Source organism: Ictidomys tridecemlineatus, chromosome 4 (genome assembly GCF_052094955.1).
Source record: "Ictidomys tridecemlineatus isolate mIctTri1 chromosome 4, mIctTri1.hap1, whole genome shotgun sequence".
In the NCBI taxonomy this organism is placed as follows: domain Eukaryota; kingdom Metazoa; phylum Chordata; class Mammalia; order Rodentia; family Sciuridae; genus Ictidomys; species Ictidomys tridecemlineatus.
Genome location: NC_135480.1, coordinates 3,945,909 through 3,964,335, shown reverse-complemented (window position 1 = coordinate 3,964,335; position 18,427 = coordinate 3,945,909). Strand labels below are relative to the sequence as shown.

The 18,427-nt window shown below is 64.5% G+C and overlaps 1 protein-coding gene across 1 annotated transcript in view; it reads right to left on the bottom strand.

The window, feature by feature from the left end:
- The window catches only part of Shank2 (SH3 and multiple ankyrin repeat domains 2), a 380,130-nt gene that overhangs the window by 176,734 nt on the left and 184,969 nt on the right, over nucleotides 1–18,427 (bottom strand). The window contains 2 exon segments of the mRNA XM_078045409.1: nucleotides 13,548–13,661; nucleotides 17,518–17,687. Of these exon segments, the coding sequence (XP_077901535.1) occupies nucleotides 13,548–13,661; nucleotides 17,518–17,687 (284 nt within the window).

The following is an 18,427-nucleotide window of genomic DNA, read 5'->3' as shown; positions in this document are numbered from 1 at the left end:
GGCGGGCCGTGGGGCTTCAGGGGTGTCCCTGTGTGCAGGGCCACACGGCCACACTTGGGGACACGGCGGGCACCTGCCTCTCCCGGCAGGTCCCTGTGTACAGTGAACCCCATGAAGATGGGACTTGGGAACTGTGTCATAAGAGACAGGGCCACTAGAGTCCTGGCCAGGCCCCGCACAGCAGGCAGTGACCACCTGCACAGCGCCCAGAGAGGACAAGAGAATCCCCAGGTCACTCAGCCCAGCAGGGTCCCCACCCAGTCAGAGCCAGGAACCTGTAAGCAGTTCTGTCCCTGCGAGAACCCTCCCGGCAGGTGGACGGGCACCACGTGCCCATAGGCAGAGCCGCCGGCCCGCAGCTCGTGGGACACGAGCGGGAGTCCGCGACTGCCCAGGTCAGCCCTGAGCAAGGCCCTGGCTGGGCCCAGGCCCCACCCGTGCAGGGCCACATCTGAGCGGCCTCCCTCCCTCCTGCCAGGCTGGGCGCCAAGTCACACCAAGCTGCTGCCCAGAGTCCCCTCCAGAGGGGCACAAGACCCTGGCCCCTGAGGGGCTGCACTGGGCGGTCCAGGGCTCCCAGGTGGCCTGTGGTGGCAGCCTGCTGCTCCCTGCGTGTGGCCCGGTAGCAGGCTGTCCTCTCCGGCCCTGGTAAGATGGTGGGGGCTGACCAGGGGTGAGCAGTGAGCGGCCAGGACCCCAGCAGGTCCCTGCAGTGGGTGGTGGCCCCTGAGGCCCGTGGCTGGCGTAAGTAGGGCAGCCCAATCCACGCGGCTGCCGCTGTCCTCCTTTGCTCTGGGAAGTGTCCCCGTTTGCAGGATGAATGACACGGTCACCCTGGCAATCAGGCTCCTTCTAGGACCAGCCACGAGAGCAGCCGGAGCTTCAGGAACAGGAACTAGGTCAGGTCGCCGCTGGGCCCTGTATCTGTGCCACAAATCAAGGACAGAGCGGCCCTGGTTGCCCGGGAGCCGCCGCACCTGGGCTGTGTTCCAGGACGCCCTGTGCCTGGGCCATGCGGCCCCTCAGGGTGCCCACCGCCGCACCAGCAGGCCCCTCCACTCACGGTCCTGCCGATGTGGAGCTGGGAGCCCCAACAGAGCGGGAGTCCACCCTCACCTCCACCCCTGGCGGCGTGCGGGCTGTGCAGGAGGACCATGTGGCAGGCATGGCCTCCCGGAGGGGCGCGGCAGCTGGACGTGTGACCTGGGCCCTCCTCCCTGGCTTGCCTTGAGGCTGGGGGTGGACATCCTTCCCGGGGGGGTGTGGGTCAGGTGAGGTGCTGGCCCAGGGAAGGACACAGGGCAGGACACAGCCAGCACCCCGGGGGGACCCGCAGGCGCCCTGTGCCCAGGAGCCGGCTCACATGGGGGGGCACTCCCCAGGCCTGATGCGGGAGGGGCCGTCCTGGGACCTGGGTCTCCGTGGAGAGGCCCGGGGACTGTAGGGTCGGAATCTTCCAGATGCAGGCAAAGGGCACATCTGCATCTTGGCCGACGAGCAGCCTGACCAGGGACGTGGGCGGGTCAGAAATGTGGTGGAGCAGCCTCTCGGGTTGGGGACGTCCTGCCAATCGCTTCCCAGGACGATCGCCGGGACCTCACCTGGGGCTTGGAGTAGGGAAGGGGAGCCCGAGCCCCAGGAGAGCCAGGTCCAGCCCGTCCAGCCTGTCCAGCCCGTGCCGGCTGCCTGTGACCAGCCCGCAGGGCCAGGGGCTGCAAGGGCTCTGTCTTCACCAGGTGCCGAGTGCTGGGCCCCTGGAGGGGCGGGGGGAGGCGCCCAGACCTGGGACGGCTCCGTGCTCCTGTGGAGAGAGGAGCCTGCGCTGGGCAGCCCCCGGCCAGCGGCTCACAGGACGCATGTCCTACACAGGTGACAGGCAGCCTGACGCCAGGAGGCCCCTCACAGCAAAACCCAGAGACGACCACGGTGTGCCAAGAGCCGGGGTGAGGACGGTGGCGGCCGGGGCGATTTGGAAGGACACCTTTCCATGACACGGTGTCTTTTGCGGGAGCAGACGGGGGTTTGTAGTTTACGGGGCAAACGCAACTTCAAGAAAGAGCGGGAACTCCGCGGCGGGGTGTCTCGGCCCGCGCAGCGCAAAGCCACTCGCCTCGCGGCTGGCCAGGAGAGAGACGGACCTGTGCCCTGCAGGGACATGCCCCCCTGACCGAGGCCTCCCAGGGTCCACCTCAGAGCCAGAGCAGGGAGGACCAGACGCTCCCTGTAGAATAACGCGTCACTTCATAAAGTGACTCTTTCTCCCAAGAAGAGACGGGGGGGGGCCCATGGGCACGTGAAGAGGTGCCACCTGGTTAGTCCCGGCAGGTGCCCTGAGACCACCACCCGTGCCCACGCGCGAGGCGGAATAGAGCACTGCCTGGCTGGAAGGAGTCACGCCCTTGTGCCCTGTGGGGACCTGCCCGCAGTGCTCCAGGGGCCTGGCACAGGCCCTGGGACCTTGGCATAAGCCAGAGGACACATGAGGTTCAACGAAACAAGTACAGGAATGTCCCCAGCAGCCACTGGCACCTAGTGACTGACGGACGGACGGATAAGGTGTGGTCCACAGGGAACAAGACCTGGCAGGACAGAGTGGGGTCCAGACGGCTGCTGCAGTGGGCACGGCCCTCCGTGGGCACAGCCACTCACAAGTCCACACCCTAGACTCCGTCACGGAGTGTCCAGGACAGGGAGCCCATGAGGAGGACCGCAGGGCGGGGGTGGGGCCCGTGTGGAACGACGCAGTGGTGACGTTGACGCAACCTGCGGGTCCTCCGGAAGCCACCGCGCGTGGTCCCCGAGGGGCGGATCTTTGCTGTGGGCATGATTATGTCCTGATTAAGATGACCACGAGGTGGTGTCACAGCCCATGTCCTTCAGCACCCAGAACCCATCAGACTGGACCGAGGGTGACCATCAAAAATCAGTCCTACTGCCCGACTGGACGAGCCACTAAGCTTCTGAGGGCCACGGGCCAAAGTCGCAAGGGCTCAGCAGGACGCATCTGCGGCGGTGCCAGGAGCCTCCCTGGGTGGGGAGCCAGGTTCCCGCACCCGCAGACCCTGGCTGGACTCGGGGCGCGGACGGCTCTCTCCCGGGTGCCGCACCGCGGTCTGGAGGCAGCGGGCCTCCCCATCGCCTCAGCCTGCTCCGCGACGCGGGGCCCTCTCCCCGGCGCGGCCCTGAAGCCAATGTTTATTCATAGTCCCCAAATCTGCTGTCACCGCCTGTTTCAGAAGAGCCCAAAACAACGCTCCATTCAGCCGCAGAGCCCCACGTGACGGCTCCGCTGCCAACGTGAGCCCTGCTCGGGCGGGGGCCGGCTCCCGCCTTCGCCCTGCCACAGGGCCCCGGTCCCTGGCTCGTGTCCCCCAGCGGGTGCCCAGCCAAGGCCCTCCGCCCGTCCTCGCCGACTGCTGTCTGACAGAGGGCACACGGCAGGGCCATCTGCGTGTCCAGGGCACTGGCTCCCTGTGCTCAGGCTGATGGGCGGCCTCCTAGGACACTGCAGCGTCCACACACAGCAGGAGGACGGGTGCCACCCTCCCCACGCCGGGCTCCCAGCTCCCACCCAGGGCGAGGCCTGCAGGCTGGATCGAAGGGCGTGGGACAGGAGGCCACCGAGCCCCGGGGCTGGCCACCCTGCCACCCCAGGAGGACGAGCGCCGTGGTTATGAGGTGTCCCCAAAGCCCAGGTGTGACACAAGGCAAGGACTGCGTCATGAGAGCTCCAACAACCAGTGGGTTGACCGCTGACGTGGACTCGCCCACGGCACCTGTGGGCAGGAGGGGCGTGGCTGGAGGACTGGCCACGGGGCGTGCCCTTGGGTCTCTGCTTTGTCCCTGGTGGGCGGAGTGGCCTCCCTCTCTGCTTCCCGGAGCCCCGTCCTGCTGCCTCCGCCCACGCCCTTCCTCCTCGATGGTCGGCCTGACCTAGGCTCAGAGCTGCGGGGTCGGCCGGCCACGGGCTGGACCCCAGATGTGGGCCAGAGAGCACCCTTCCTCCTCCGGGCTGTCCGTCAGGTCTTCTGGTCACCGTGATGAAAGTCACTGGGGACACGGACAGCCTATCCCAGAGCATCGGCACGCGCCCTGCCTGGCTGGCAGTTCAGACTCTGCAGCTTGAAGGACACCTCACGGCCACGTGGTAGGGTTTGAGATGGCAGAGGTGACGTGGGGACAACGAGCACCCCACGCCAGGCCCACGGCGCCCACCAAGTCACCTGCACAGTGCCCCCACCCCTTCTAGCCACGCGCTCACCCTCCCCCCGCCCACACATTTCCTCTGGGCCCATCCCCGGGTGACACCTGTGGGCAGGCTGCCCCTCCTGGGCCGTGCTCTCAGAGGGCAGCAGCCTCGGTCAGCACACCTCGTTGGCCAGGTCCTCCCTGTGGTCCCCAACTGCACTGTGAACAGAGGAGCCTGCACCCGAGTCAGCAAACGCACCGGGAAAGCCGCTTACGCCACAGACTCCAGGGTCCACTGCAGACGCCCGGCCTCGCTGGGCAGAGGGAAGCCAGCCCTAATGGTCACAGCAGGTGAGGGCTGCTGGTCACGCAGCAAGGAGGTGGTGGGGGCTGTGGCACCTGAGCCCGGGGCCTGAGGCCAGAGGCGTGGACACTGATGTCCGCCTTCCTGTGGAGGGGACTCAGCTCTTCCCCGGGACAGTGAGCCTGGAGCTGAGCCAAGGTGGCTTCCAGAGGCTAGTGGGCTGGAGGGGACAGTCTTGGCTCAGAGGGGACAGTCACTGCCCTCAACTCGGACCACGCAACAGCCCACGGCGGAGAGCACCAGGTGCTGTGGGGAGGGAAGCCATCTCAGTGTCACCACGTGTGAAGCCAGTGCCACACGGGACCTCCTCAGCTCCGCCACGGACCGAACTGTGTCCCCGGACTCCCACGCCAAGGCCCTGTTCCCAGTGGTCCTTCAGGAGGCCACGGGGTTAAACGAGGTCACAAGGGCAGGACCTTGAATATGGGGACTGGCGAGGCCCCAGGCGAGGGGTGTGTGCCCAGAGGAGGGCGGAGTGAGCACCCACAGGGGCAGGAGGAGGGCCTCCCGGAACCACCGCCCAGCCCTCCCGCAGCACCTCCGTCCTCCAGAGGGGGAAGAAAGGCTGGCCACTCAAGGGGGACCCCGCTGTGCAGGGCGCTGTGCCACGGCCACCCAGCTGACACACGCGGCTCTCCTGCCCGGCCAGGCAGCAGGCCTGTCCCCAGCCCGTGAGAGTGACCCTGCCCCCTGCAGACACGGCGGGAGAAGGGCAGGGCTGGTGCCCAGCATCGCCAGGTTGCCGTGGTAACCCAGAGTAGGCCACCCGGCCCCTGGGAGGGGGCGGGGAGGGGTCCCGGGCAAAGCCAGAGACAGGGGCCTCCCGGGACCTCGCGGCACAGACCCGGCAGGATTCTATTTTGGGGAAAACCCAGGCATGGAAACCAGCATTTAAACCCCAGCAGCTGCGGAGAGGCACACGCACCCCCCTGCAGCGCAGCCTCTGAATAAACGGTGTCAAGGAAGAAGGGGCGGAGCTGGCAGCGGCCGGTTGCCAGGCGGTGGCAGGCGGGAAGGGCCGCCCATGTTTGTCCGTCCTGTGGGGAAGAGCTGGTGACTCCCTGGGCGGCCGGTTTTGCTGCTTATTAATATTTTAGGTCACAGTTGAGCGATGGAGCCATTTGCTGAATTCCGAACGCTCTGAAGACAACAGAGCCCTTCTATTTTGGAAGAACGGCCAAGCCCCCGTGGCGCCTTGCAGAGGGCGGCCTGCATGGGGACTCACGGGGGTCCCCTGGAGGGCTCCAGCCAGAGCCCCTGGGGAGGGGTACAGTTCCTGCCCCTTCTGTCTCCCTGGGAAGGCACCCACTGGGGTGAAAGGGGGTCACGGCCATGTCCTCTCTGACCTTCAAGGAGCCTAGACGCCCCTTCTCCCTGCAGAAGGGATCACTGTGGCTAAGGCACAGAGAGGTCCTGCTGGTCACAGCACCTACCTCCTCGGCAGGCTGCCCTCCCTCGGACTGACCAGGTCTGGCCAGCATATTCCTATGTGTCCCCACCCACAGCGAGTGGTCCAGGCTGGGCTCGGGCCTGACCCACCAGGCACCAGGGCTAACCCAGGGCCTCTGCTGAGCTAGGAGTCGGCCAAGCTCTCCTCTTTCTACTGGGCTTGCACCCTGAGGACATGAGGCCTGGAGATGCCAGGGGACACCTGGGGGTGCAGTGAACAGAGGATAAAGCCACGGGGGGATCGGTGCCCAGAGATGGGAAGAAATTCCCCGGGGTCGTCACCGGAGCATCTGGACTTAGCTCTGCCTGAGGCCGGACAATCCTAGACTTTCCAATTATGTGAATTTACCAATCAGAGATGTTTTATGTGAACTGGGGTTGGAGGAAGCTCTGGGGCTTTTCACCTCCGACTGAGAGAGCGCGGATGACCGGGGCAGCCCCCGAGCTGGAAGGGGCAGGGAGGCAGAGCAGGTCCAGCCTCAGCGCCGGCTCTGCACCAGCTGGTGTTGGACCCTCCACAGCCACAAGCCCAGGATTCCCCCTCCGAGAGGCGCGGGCCTGAGCCCCTGACGGAGGGTGTGGTCATGATCTGGGAACCGCGAGCCGCTGAGGATCTCCGTGTCCGGGAGTGCCGTCACCGACCCTGCACTCAGCCCTGAGCTGCTTCCCCTGTCAGGGCACGTTTCAACCGAGCTTCAGCTTCCCACAGCGGGCTCTCCCCTCCTCTAAGAAGTGACCCACGAGTCGCTTGGCAGGGCACGCTGAACCGCGGAGGGTGTTCTCCAGTGCCCGCCCTCTCCATGGTTCTGTGGGTCCGCAGACGGCAGCCGGGCGCAGGCAGGTCCGTGGTCAGCAGCCCTGGGGCCCGTGGGGCCCAGACACGTGCACAAGGCGTCCAGTTCTCCGGGTCCCTGTTTCCTTTTGTGCAACACAGTAACGACGATGCTCAGCTAGTGGGGCTGCTCCGGGGCCACAGGATGGCTGGGTCAGCGGGGGCTGGGGTCACTGTCACCATGTGGCAAGACAGACCTGGTGTGTGCACGAGCCCCCGGAACCCCACGATACCCTCCCAGCACACGGAGTCCTCCAGCCAGACAGCCCCCAACCCTGGGAGACCTGGCTGCCGAACCCAGGCAGGGCCAGAGGAGGGGAGTGGCTCAGCCGTCCCCAGGTCCTCCACTCACGGTCACCCCTGTAAGTCATTTCTGGAGGGAGCATTTCACTTCCAACTGCCCGCTCCCCAGCAGACACAGGGCTCCTGTCAGGCTCTGTGAGAAGAGGCAGTGGACCAAGCAGAGATGGCCCTGCTGCCCGTGGGGGCCGCAGCGCCCACCCCTGCCTCTCCAGCCATGAAAGGATTTGCAGACGCGAGCCTGCCTGGGACAGTGTGGGTCCCAGGGAAGGCCAGCCACGGCAGGGGACAGAGGTCTGAAAACGTGCCTCACTGACACAGGCACCCCTCTGGAGCACACAGACAGTGACCACAGCCAACAAGAAGCAGATCGCTGCCCCAGGAAAAACGGGCAGAGACCGGACCTGGTGGAGGGGGTGCACAGGTGAGCCGCGAGCACCAAGACGGCCCCAGGGGGCTGAGCGAGGGAAGGCGGGGCAGGGGACGTGAGACCACTTGGCCCACAGCCAGAGTAGCAGGGGTCATCATGCTGGGGTGTCAGACTTGATTGGCATCATTCCTCTGTCATGTCCTTTAAACCCTGGTCACCATGACCAGCATCGACATTACCATCATCACTACCACCTGACCATGATCTCCATCACCAGCACGATCACCCTCATCATCACCAACACCACCACCATCTTCACCACCATCACCATCACAATCATCACCACCACCACCACCATCACCACCATCATCATGATCACCACCACCATCACCACCATCACCATCACCATCACCACCACCATCTTTACCACCATCACCATCACCATCACCACCATCACCACCACCATCAACATCACCACCATCACCATCACCATCATGATCACCACCATCACCATCACCACCACCATCACCATCACCACCATCATCACCATCATCATGATCACCATCACCATCACCACCATCACCATCACCATCACCACCACCACCACCACCATCACCACCACCATCACCACCATCACCATCACCATCACCACCACCATCTTCACCACCATCTTCACCACCATCACCATCACCATCACCACCATCACCATCACCACCATCACCACCATCTTCACCACCATCACCATCATCATCATCACCATCACCACCACCACCATCATCACCATCATCACCATTACATTACCAACACCACCACCATCATCATCATTATCACCATCATGATCACCACTATCACCATCACTACCACCATTACCACCACCATCACATCACCCTCACTATTCCCACCATCACTCCCACCACTACTCCCATCACCATCACCACCATCACCACATCATCACCATCATCACCCCCACCACCATCATCATCACCATCACATTACCAACACCACCACCATCATCATCACCATCACATTACCAACACCACCACCACCATCATCACTATCACCATCATGATCGCCACCATCACCATCACCATCACCACAACCACCACCATAATATCACCCTCACCATCACCACCATCACCACCATCACTACCAATACCACCACCATTACCACCATCACCATGACCTCCAACACCATCACCACCATCACCACCATCACCACCATCATCACCATCATCACCATCACCACCATCACCACCATCACCACCATCACCACCATCATCACCATCCCCACCATCACCACCACCATCACCACCACCATCAGCACCATCACCATGACCTCCCCCACCACTATCCTCACTGTCATCATCACCATCCCGTCCACCCGCAGAATCCCCACCCATCCCCAGCAGCAGCAGCAGCATTGTGACCACAGGCACCACCCCAGAATGGCCACGGACATTGCCACCACCCCTCATGGCTCTAGGAACCTCCCTTCCCCCTTGCCTAGTGGCCACAGGCCCCAGGTGGTCCTCACAGGGAACCTGGCAGTGGAGCGAGGCAGTGGACACCCAGTGTCCCTGGTCTGGGGCCTTGCCGTCTTCCCGGGGTCAGCAGGGAGCCCTGGCCCTGGTTTCCGCTTACACACGAGACGCAGCACTGAGATGTCACACTCATGGCCAGACCCAGGTGGGGACTTGGAGGTCTCCCTGAGTTCCTTATTCAAGGTCCATCCCTGGGGATGCCCCAATTTCAGTTCAGTTTGCCGAGTTCTTAGGACGGAGTGTGGACGGTCACCTGACCATCCTCCTTAATTACAGAAGAGGACACAATGCCTCGGGAGAGGGAGGCAGCCCGAGCCTCGGTGGCCAGCGGGCACGGCCATTATTTCCCCTCCTTGCTGGCCACAGCACCCCGTTCTTCCTGGGCACTGCCACGACGCAGCTAGACAGGCCAGCATCAGGTCCCTTGACCAATGCAGAGGGCTTCTGCCAGTAAGGCATAGGGCCTTCTGGGCAGGCCCTGATGGTGGAGAGGGTGATACGATGGTGGTGTCCCTCGCAGGGAGCTTCACCTCGGGCTGCAGCACTAGCCCCTGCCCGAGAGCCCAGCCAGGGGCCACGTGGCCAGTACCTATAACTCCCAGGCCACACAACAGGTCCTTCACAAGGAACATCACGGGGACGTGCGTCCCGCTATGCCTCACACAAGTGGGGCAGGGCCCTCATACTCTGCAGGCCAGAGGCAGGGGATCCTAAGGCCCATGAGAGGGCAGGCCCCGGGGTGGAAGGGCCTGGGCCCCAGCAGCATGTGGAGCAAAGCACAGCCGTCCAGGAGACGCCACGCGGGTGGTGACCAGGCAGGAAGAAACGTGCAGCTGCGGGCCTACTTGTTACAGCAGCGGACGTGTGCTGCCTGATACGCACCAGGACAACCACTGGTGGAGGAAGGCACGTGCCAACCCAGAGAGCAAGTGCGTCCTGTCTGAGGAGCCGGTGCTCAGGGGCCCGGGAGGAACCCAGGCACAGCACTAGCTAACAGCACCCTCGATGGCACAGCGCCAGGGTCACATGCTGCTCCTGGCTGCCAACCCACGGGTTGCTGTGTGCAGAGACGGTGTTTCACACAGGGCACTGCTCTCTCTCAGGCATGGAAAAGATGGAATCTACGGCCAGGCTCTTCCCGGGCCCCCGAACAGGTCATCTTGGGCCTTTAGGTTTCAGACAAGGGAATCCCCCAGGGCAGTCGGACCACCGTGCCGGGGGACAAACTCGGGCAGCTGACCCAGGAAGGACCCGGCCTCTCTCCACCCACCCACGGTGGCAGGTGAGGGAGGCTGCCCAGACCCACACAGGGCTGAACACAGCGTCAGCAGTGACGAAAGAGTCACCACGCAGCACGGTGTCCCCTGCCCGCGTCCTCCACTGCTGAGACGGGCTGCAATGCCACACTGTAAGAAGGGACGGTGCGCAGGGAGCCCTGAGACCCACCAGGTGGCACAAACACCTGCTTCCCAGGAAATCGGAGCCGCCGGGCGGGCGGGCCCTCACCTCCCGCTGTCCTCGGAGCAGACCCTGTGGAATTGGACCCACTCGCCACGCAGGGCCTCGCTCACTTTACAGATGGTGCCCAGCTGCTGACCACTGTCACTAGGCGGGAAGAATGCAGCTGTCCTGCCTCGGGCAGAGGCCCTGCCCGGTCACATCCTCACGGGCTCCTGGTGCCCACTCACTCACCCCGGTTCAGGGTTCCTGGGCACCTGGCGGCTCGATTTCCACGTACAAAGCCCCGCGGCGGTCTGCACGGAGGGCAGTGCTCCCTAGGGCCTGCACGGCCAGCCTTGTGGAAGGACGCAGCCAGGTGGGAACGTGGAAGGGGACCCTGTACCACCTTTGGGCTATCTGTAGAGTCTGCCAACTTCCAATGTCAAAAAAAGCCACCCAAAGCACTGACCAGGAAAGAGAAGAGTTGGAAAAACTGGACTTTAGAACTCCAAACTTCCATTCATTAAAGGACACATTAAGAAACCAAAAGGTGAACCTCGGACGGGAAGGTACCAGCAGCTTGTCTCTGACAAAGGACTGAGACGCAGAAGATGAACAAGAGGACTACAGACCAGGACGAGACAGAGAACACTCCAGCCACAGGTGGACAGGCACTCCCCAGACGGCCCAGACGAGGTCACACTGTGGCAAACCAGCTGCACACAACGCTCAGCGACAATGGTCATCAGAAAATGCATGTGACACCCACAGTAAGATGCTACTTCCCACCATCAGAATGGCTGACATCGGAGACTGATGTGCCCATGGTGGGTGACAGGTGAAGCACCGGAGCTCCTGCAGCCCGAGCATGCACCAGGCGGCATAGTGGCTTGGAGGACCGTGTGGCAGTGTCCTGTGAGGTTGAGCATGCTCTGCCCCAGCCACTGTGCACCTAGAGAGGTGGATCCCCTTGTCCACAGGAAGACGTGCACAAAGTCATTCTCAGCTTTGCTTGACATGAGCTAAATGTCAGTGTCCATTACCAGGAGGGCGAACGCACACGCTGCGGGACTTGGCAGTGAACGAGCAGACTACTGGGGCCTGCGACCAGGGGCCCGAGAACCCGGCACTGGGCTGAGTGGAAGAAGTCAGGCCACATGTACAGCTGTGGGGTGCCATCTGGTGACCTCCAGCGGGGTCCAGGGAGCTGCCCAGGAGGGCGTGGAACATGGCTGGCCACACCTGGGTGGGGACACCGCACCCCCTGGCAGCTGGAGGCACACAGAGCCTCTGCACAGTGTGCTCCTACCTGTATGCAGTCACACTAAGTCACCAAAAGACGGTGACAGTCCACAGGCTCAGCAGCCGGGGCCAGCAGCACCCGAGCCGCCGGCAGGCCTCCCGCCCGCCTCGCGTCCAGCTCAGACTCCAGCTCCTGTGGGCGCTGCGCTGCTGCCCTCACCCACCCAGGGCCAGGCCTGCTGTGGGACGGAGGCCTCCACCCTGGACGGCCGCCCGTCCGGGTGCTGCCATGTCACCCGACCGCCCCACCCCAGGCTGCTGGGGTCCTACCGGGCACCGGCACCTCAGGGCACCAGGGCACCGAGGTTGCCGGAGGAATCGCAGCTGCTGATCGGGTCGCCCGGACCCGGACTGTCTGGGTGGCCCCCTGATGTCCCGTCCTCCCAGGCAAAGACCAGGAGGGTCCAGGAGGTGCCACGAGACACAAACCCCGACCCTCAGTCGCTGGCCTCGGGGGCGAGCACGGGCTGCCCAGGAACGCCACGCTGGGCAGACCGGCCGCCGAGGACTGCCCCTGCTCGGTGCAGGGAGCTCGCTGGCAGTGGCCGGGGAGGCGGCAGCGAGGGAGGACTCCGTGCCAGGCAGGGAGTGGGGCCTGGCCCCTAAGTACAGCGAGGACGTGTGCCCACCTGTCTGGCTCTCCAGCCCCGGCAAGGTGCCCAGGCACATGGGACATGGGTGGTGGGAACACGCAAGGCACCTCCACCACCGCCCGCCGCCAGTCGGGATCCGATGATCTGCCTCCCCAAGTGGCCAGCTGGGACAGCGTGAGGGGTCCTGGAGCCGGCCTCTGCCAGGCAGAGAATGCTGCTCCCTGAAGGACAAGTCCTGCCCTGGTGTGCCAGCCTGTGTGCTGCCCTGTCCCCACCCCACAGTACACACTGACCAAGCAGCCAACCCCAGGCCCCGGCCGGGATGAGCACCAGCCCCGGGCCCCGGGACACAACCAGGGACCCCGTCAGACAGACACGCTGCACTCGTGCCCCTAGGCAGGGACCCAATAGAAAACTAAGGCAGACGCGTGGACAGAGGGGACACCAGTCAATAACAGGGAGGAGACCAGGGACGGGGAGGAGAAGGAGAGGAGGACGTTCAGAGACCACAGAAGGGACAGGCCAGCCCACCAGACCCCCAGCTCTGGCCCTTCCTCTGAAGTCTGCCTCTGTCACTTTTGCAATGGATTTGCTGCTTGCTGGCCACTCTGTGTCCATTCTTTGCTGAGCAGAGACTGGGAACCCAGCACCCTGCAGTGACCGCGCAGGCCCTGGGGCCTGGGGAGGGCGGACTCCCCTCTGGGCTCAGGAGCGGGGCAGTAGGCACATCTGAGAGCTCGTGGCCACAGGGCCCAACCCAGCAGGCCGGTGACCTCTGAGGGCCTGTGGCCCCCCTTCCCCTGCCCTCCCACGGGGTCTCCTGACCCCGCCCACGGCCATGCCCGGCCCTCGCGCCTTCAGAACAGATCTACGGGTTCCTGAGCCATGGCCGCCCGCGTGTGAGCAGCTCCAACATCCACACTGGGCGGGGGGGGTGAGGCACGCGCCCACAAACTTCCTGTCCCAGGACACGCGCCTGAGCTGCCCGGCGCTGGGCACTGGCGCCACCTTGCAGGAGTTCCTGGCTTGGGCGAAGCCCACCAAACAGAACCAGCCAAGTGTGTCCAGGACCCAGAGGAGTCCCCCGTCGACCCCACCACAGCCGACCCGCTGCGCGTGGCAGGGAGCGGTGATGGTGACCGGAGACCGCGGCCGGCCGAGGGCTTACCTGCCTGGCCCTCCCTGGGCTTGCACTGCACCTCCTCCACGCACTCGGCCGGGAACCACCCGATGTGGCCGCGGGCGCTGCCTTCCCAGAAGCCACCTTCGCCGATGCTCAGAACTGGGGGACAAGGAGGGACAGAGTTAGCCAGAGGACATGGGGTGACCCGCCAGGCTGGGCACCGAGGTAGGGAGGGAGCCGGGAGGAGGCCCCACGGCCTGGCTCAGCTTCTCCAAGAGCAGGACAGAATCCGCATTAGGAGGGGACAGGGCTGTGTGAGGATCATGAGTGCCACCCCAAACCCGCAAGGACAGGCCGGGTGGAAAGGCCCACTGGGCCAGCAGCGTCCCTGGGGCCCCGGCTTGGCCTGCCACCAGGGAGCCCATGGATGAGCTGCTGCGGGGGAGCGGGCCAGTCTCTTTCTGACTTTGCAGGAAAACCCCCACCTTTAGAGAGAAGGCAAGGAGCCACACGTGACATGTGTGTCCTTGGGGCCCCCTGCACAGCTGGACAGACACAGCCGTCCCCGTCTCCAGGACGGTGAACCCTCAGTGCAGGGCCCGACACCTCCACCCTGGGTGGGGTGCCAGGCACACAGTAGGTCCCCGGGCTGAAGGGATGAGGGTATTTGTCTTGAAGCCTCGCGGCTGAGCACAAGGGAGGGACGCGGGTCCACAGGTGCCGGGGACCAGGGGAGTCACCAGGACCCGCGGCTCCCCACAGCCCCATTTGATGCTCTTCCAGGTGTGAGGGCGGACTCAGGTGGCACGTGGGGGAGGGACCCCGCGCCCCTCCCCTGCCCCACCCGGAACGCAGCTGTGCTGCAGGGCAGGGGTCTCCACAGGGGTCTTCTCTGACAGCACTGGGGGTGGCCTGCAGAGAGGCTCGGGCAGCACAGGCCCTTCCTGCCTCCTCAGGTTAACCCTCAGGCCAGATACAGATCCACCCGGCCCCCGGCTGCCGAAGGTCAAGGGCACAGAAGACCCCGCGTCATCTGAAGAGTGACCCACAGGGAACGGACCACACACAGCTGACCCACGCAGCCAGAGCTGCCAGCCCAGCTTCCTCCCAGGACCGGGCCAACCCCTTGGACTCCATGCGGCCCAGCTGCCTGACACTGGGCAGAGCCCGGCAGAGCCCCGGGCAGCAGGGAGGGAGCAGGGGCCTCCCAGCCCAGGCCTTGAGGAGCCCCTTTCATCCTGCTGCCGAGGGAGGGGCTGCGTGGGTCCAGCTGGGACCTTCCTGCGGGGGATAAGACTCCCGAGCTACTGCGCTGCTGTGGGTGCCAGGTGTGAGTGCCAGGCGCGGCCAGGACCCCGCTGCTGGCTCCCTGCATGCTGTCCTCTCTGGGTGGACAGTGCGTGGGACCTTGGAGTTTCTGGCAGCTGAGGGTCCTCTTTGGGAGAGGGCGTGGGGTGGGCGGAGGGCAGCCTCAGGTCCTGTCCCAGCTCACACGCCCAGCGGTGGCCGTCCCGGCTTCACCTGCTGCTAGCAGCCACCTGAGTCCTGCACCGGGTGTGGCCCCCGCAGGTTCTGCACTGCCCTGAGGTGGGGCTGTGGGGGGAGTGGGGTCCCTCACCAATCGGTGACTTCATTCTGTCCCTGTGAGGAGATGCAGAGGACAGAGGAGTCCTCTGTGGGGAACAAGGAAGGACGCTGGGCCAGGAGTCGGCGGGCCCTGGGGCCCTTCTCTCTGTGGGGAACACAGGAGCCAGGCCCCCTGAGCTCCAGGATGCCACCTCGCGGTGGGATGGGCCAGGGCGGCCGTCCCCTGAGCCCTGGCGGCTGACCGCACTGCAGAGGAGCGGGGTGGGGGGCACTGGCAGCCCAGTGGTGAGGGGCCCATGTGTGGCACGAGAGCTCTGCCTCTGGGTGGGGCGTGTGCAGCAGGTCCAGGGCCCTGGGAGCCTTCGAGGGGGAGGACCGTCCACATACGCCTCTGTCCCCACAGACGATGCTGCAGGGCATCCGAGGGACGGTTGGGGCACTGCTCGCTGTCTTCAGGGCCAGCGTGCCCTGCTACCACGCCCAGCACCCTGGTGGACCTCTCCCTCCAGGACCCTCCAGCCTCCCTGGGCAGCTGGAAACCAGACACTCCCTGTCTGACCAGCTGGGTGGCCGAGGGCAGGGAGCTCTCCACCTGCCACACCGGTGCCCAACGCCCTGTCCACTCCGTCTGGGGCAGAAACCAGCCAGGCCATGGAGGAGTGGGGAGGACCGGGGGCCACCTCCCACACTCTGCCCTGTCTCCTGTTGGAATGGACCCTGGGGGACGCCGGGATTTCCACACAGGTGCACTTTGAATTTACCCAGGATGTGCAGGGCCCTCGGGTCACAAAGACGGTGCCAGAAGGTGGGGGACACAGACGCTCTCTGCGGGGGCGTCTCTGACATGGCTCACTCCTGTCCTGGGACCTCTCCTCCTGCTCCACACGCTCCTGGCCCTGCCCCAGGCCCTGCCCAGCTATTCCAGGGGCTGCCCTTCGGCCTAAGCCCCAAGCTGGCCCTTGCTCTCCCACTAGGCTCCACCCACATGTGCAGCTGTCCAGCAGGGGTCAGCTGCGCAGAATGACTAGCATGGACCCCCACAGACAGACCAGCAACCTGGGAACCAGAAACGTCACCAGCCTAGAAAGCAGTGCCGCACACCCGTCCCCACGTGGACCTCCCCGCCATCAGGCCATATTTATGGAGGTCACTAAGGCCCAAGGGACATGGCTCTCCCCTGGACCTGGAGGAGCTCGGGGCTCTCCCCTGGACCTGGAGGAGCACGGAGCTCTCCCAGAGCAACTGCAGAAACAAGGGAAGATGCTGGTGGGATTGGAACAGCAGACTCTCCCAGACTCTCCCCTGATGGCCGGAAAGCAAGGGAACATTACTAGACACTTGAAGTGGGAGAAGGAACCATGTTCCCAAGGGGAGGAGAAGCTGCTGAGCCCAGACCCGACATGAACCCGATGCTGAGACCATCAGGTGGGGTTGGGGCAGTTAACGTGGCAATTACACCAACTGATGAAACAACACGTTTTCAATCAACAACAAATCCCACCAAAGTAACAGGAAGTCTTGGCCAATAGGAAAATAAGCATACAGATGGAAAACCCGCGAACATGTAATTTCTGAAATCACAAAATTCACACGAGGGACGTCAGGGGAAAGAGCGAACTTGGAAGAGGAAGGAATAGACTTGTGGGACGCTGTCAAGTGACCAGGCAGCTGTGACACTGGACCAGAGACAGGACGGGGCCCTGCCATCTCGAGACCCTTGCAGAAGCCCGGAGAAGTCAGAGAAAGGCACCGATGACCACCGTGGGCCAGGTGGCCCAGGCAGAGGGCAGGACTGGAGCTGGCCGACGGCACTGTCAGGAGCCCACTTTCAGCCCATCCCCTGCGCAGCTGGAAGCCTGTCCAGGGCAGGGCCTGGGCATGCTGGGCACGCGTGGAGTCCCTCCATGCTCCACTTCGTGAGTCCCCACGGCCCCCACTGCCCTTCTCTAGCTTCCTCGGGGCCTTGAGACCGGCCTCTGATCACGCCACCGACGACCAACACAACGTGCCGTCTGTGCTCACCCCCGAAGCGCCTCCCAGATGACGGTGCCCGTGCAGGGGCACCGCTGGCTGCCCAGTGCCCTTGGAGATAGCCCACCTCCCCGCCTGGCACCCTCAGGGGGCTTTCCGGGCAGTCCCCCTCTGACCAGGTGGACCTCTTCCTTGGAGTGCAGACCCCAGGCCTCGGCTACAGCTGGACCGTCCAGCTGGATACTCAGGCCAGGGCCTGCCCAAGCCCACCTGCTCGGGGTCCTGGGGTTTTCTGGTGGGGGAGGCCCTGCCCTTCGCTGGCTCGGCCCTGCAGGTGTGGGTCTTCCCTCCAGCCCCGTTCCCCGCGCTGCCCCCGGTCTCTGCTGCCCCCCAGCAGGTCCTCCAGGGGCTCAACGGAGGCTGAGGGGCGCTGGCTGGCCCTGCCCCAGACACTGACCTTTGACCCTGTCTCCACGGTGAAGGGGGATCTCGCCATCGACTTGGGGTTGGTATGGCTTCACGACGACGAAGAGTCTCCCAGGCACCGCGCTGTAGAGCTTCCGCTTGGGCCCCGGGTACTCGAGGGCCGACAGGGAGTCCTTGCTGGCACCAGGAGCGAAGGGCGGCCTGCAGGGAAGAAGAAGGCAGGGGAGACGAGGTCAGAAAGCCACGCTCCGCCGCCACGCCAGGCTGCCAGCCACGCTCCACCGCCACGCCAGGCTGCCAGCCACGATCCACCCGCCACGCTCCACCCGCCACGCCAGGCTGCCAGCGTCATCTTGACCCCACGAGGCTGCGGGTGACGGCGATGTGTATGGGCTGGGCGGCGAGCGTGAAGGCCCAAGCTGACCCAGCAACTCTGTGGGCACATCGCTGGGCAGGAAAGGCAGGGCATCAAGGGGATTCACCCTCCCCGGCCCCCACAGCGCACCCAGCGCACAGTGGCAGCCTCCCAGGTGTCCCTTGACGACACACTGTGGTCCTTCCACACAGGGGAGCATTACTCAGAACTAAAGGGACACTCTGACCCGTTCTTCAACACGGATGGACCGGGGACACTGCTCAGCAGGAGAGGCCGGTCAGAGGCACTGCAGGGACCCCGGACAGGGCCGCCTGCTGTCACCAGGGCCACGTGACAACACCGCACAGGGCACCAGCAGCTGGGGAGTCACACTTGGTGGACAGAGCCACAGCCTGGGGAGGTGCGCACACCCAGGAGGCCGAGTGGACGGTGCCCTGCAGGGTGAGCGCGCCCAGCGCCCTTGGACCGCGCACTTAAAAGCAATTAAGATGGCAAACCTTATGTTCTGGATATTTCCCCACAATTGATAAAAGACTCAGGTGGCAGCGGCAGTGAAGGGGAGCCC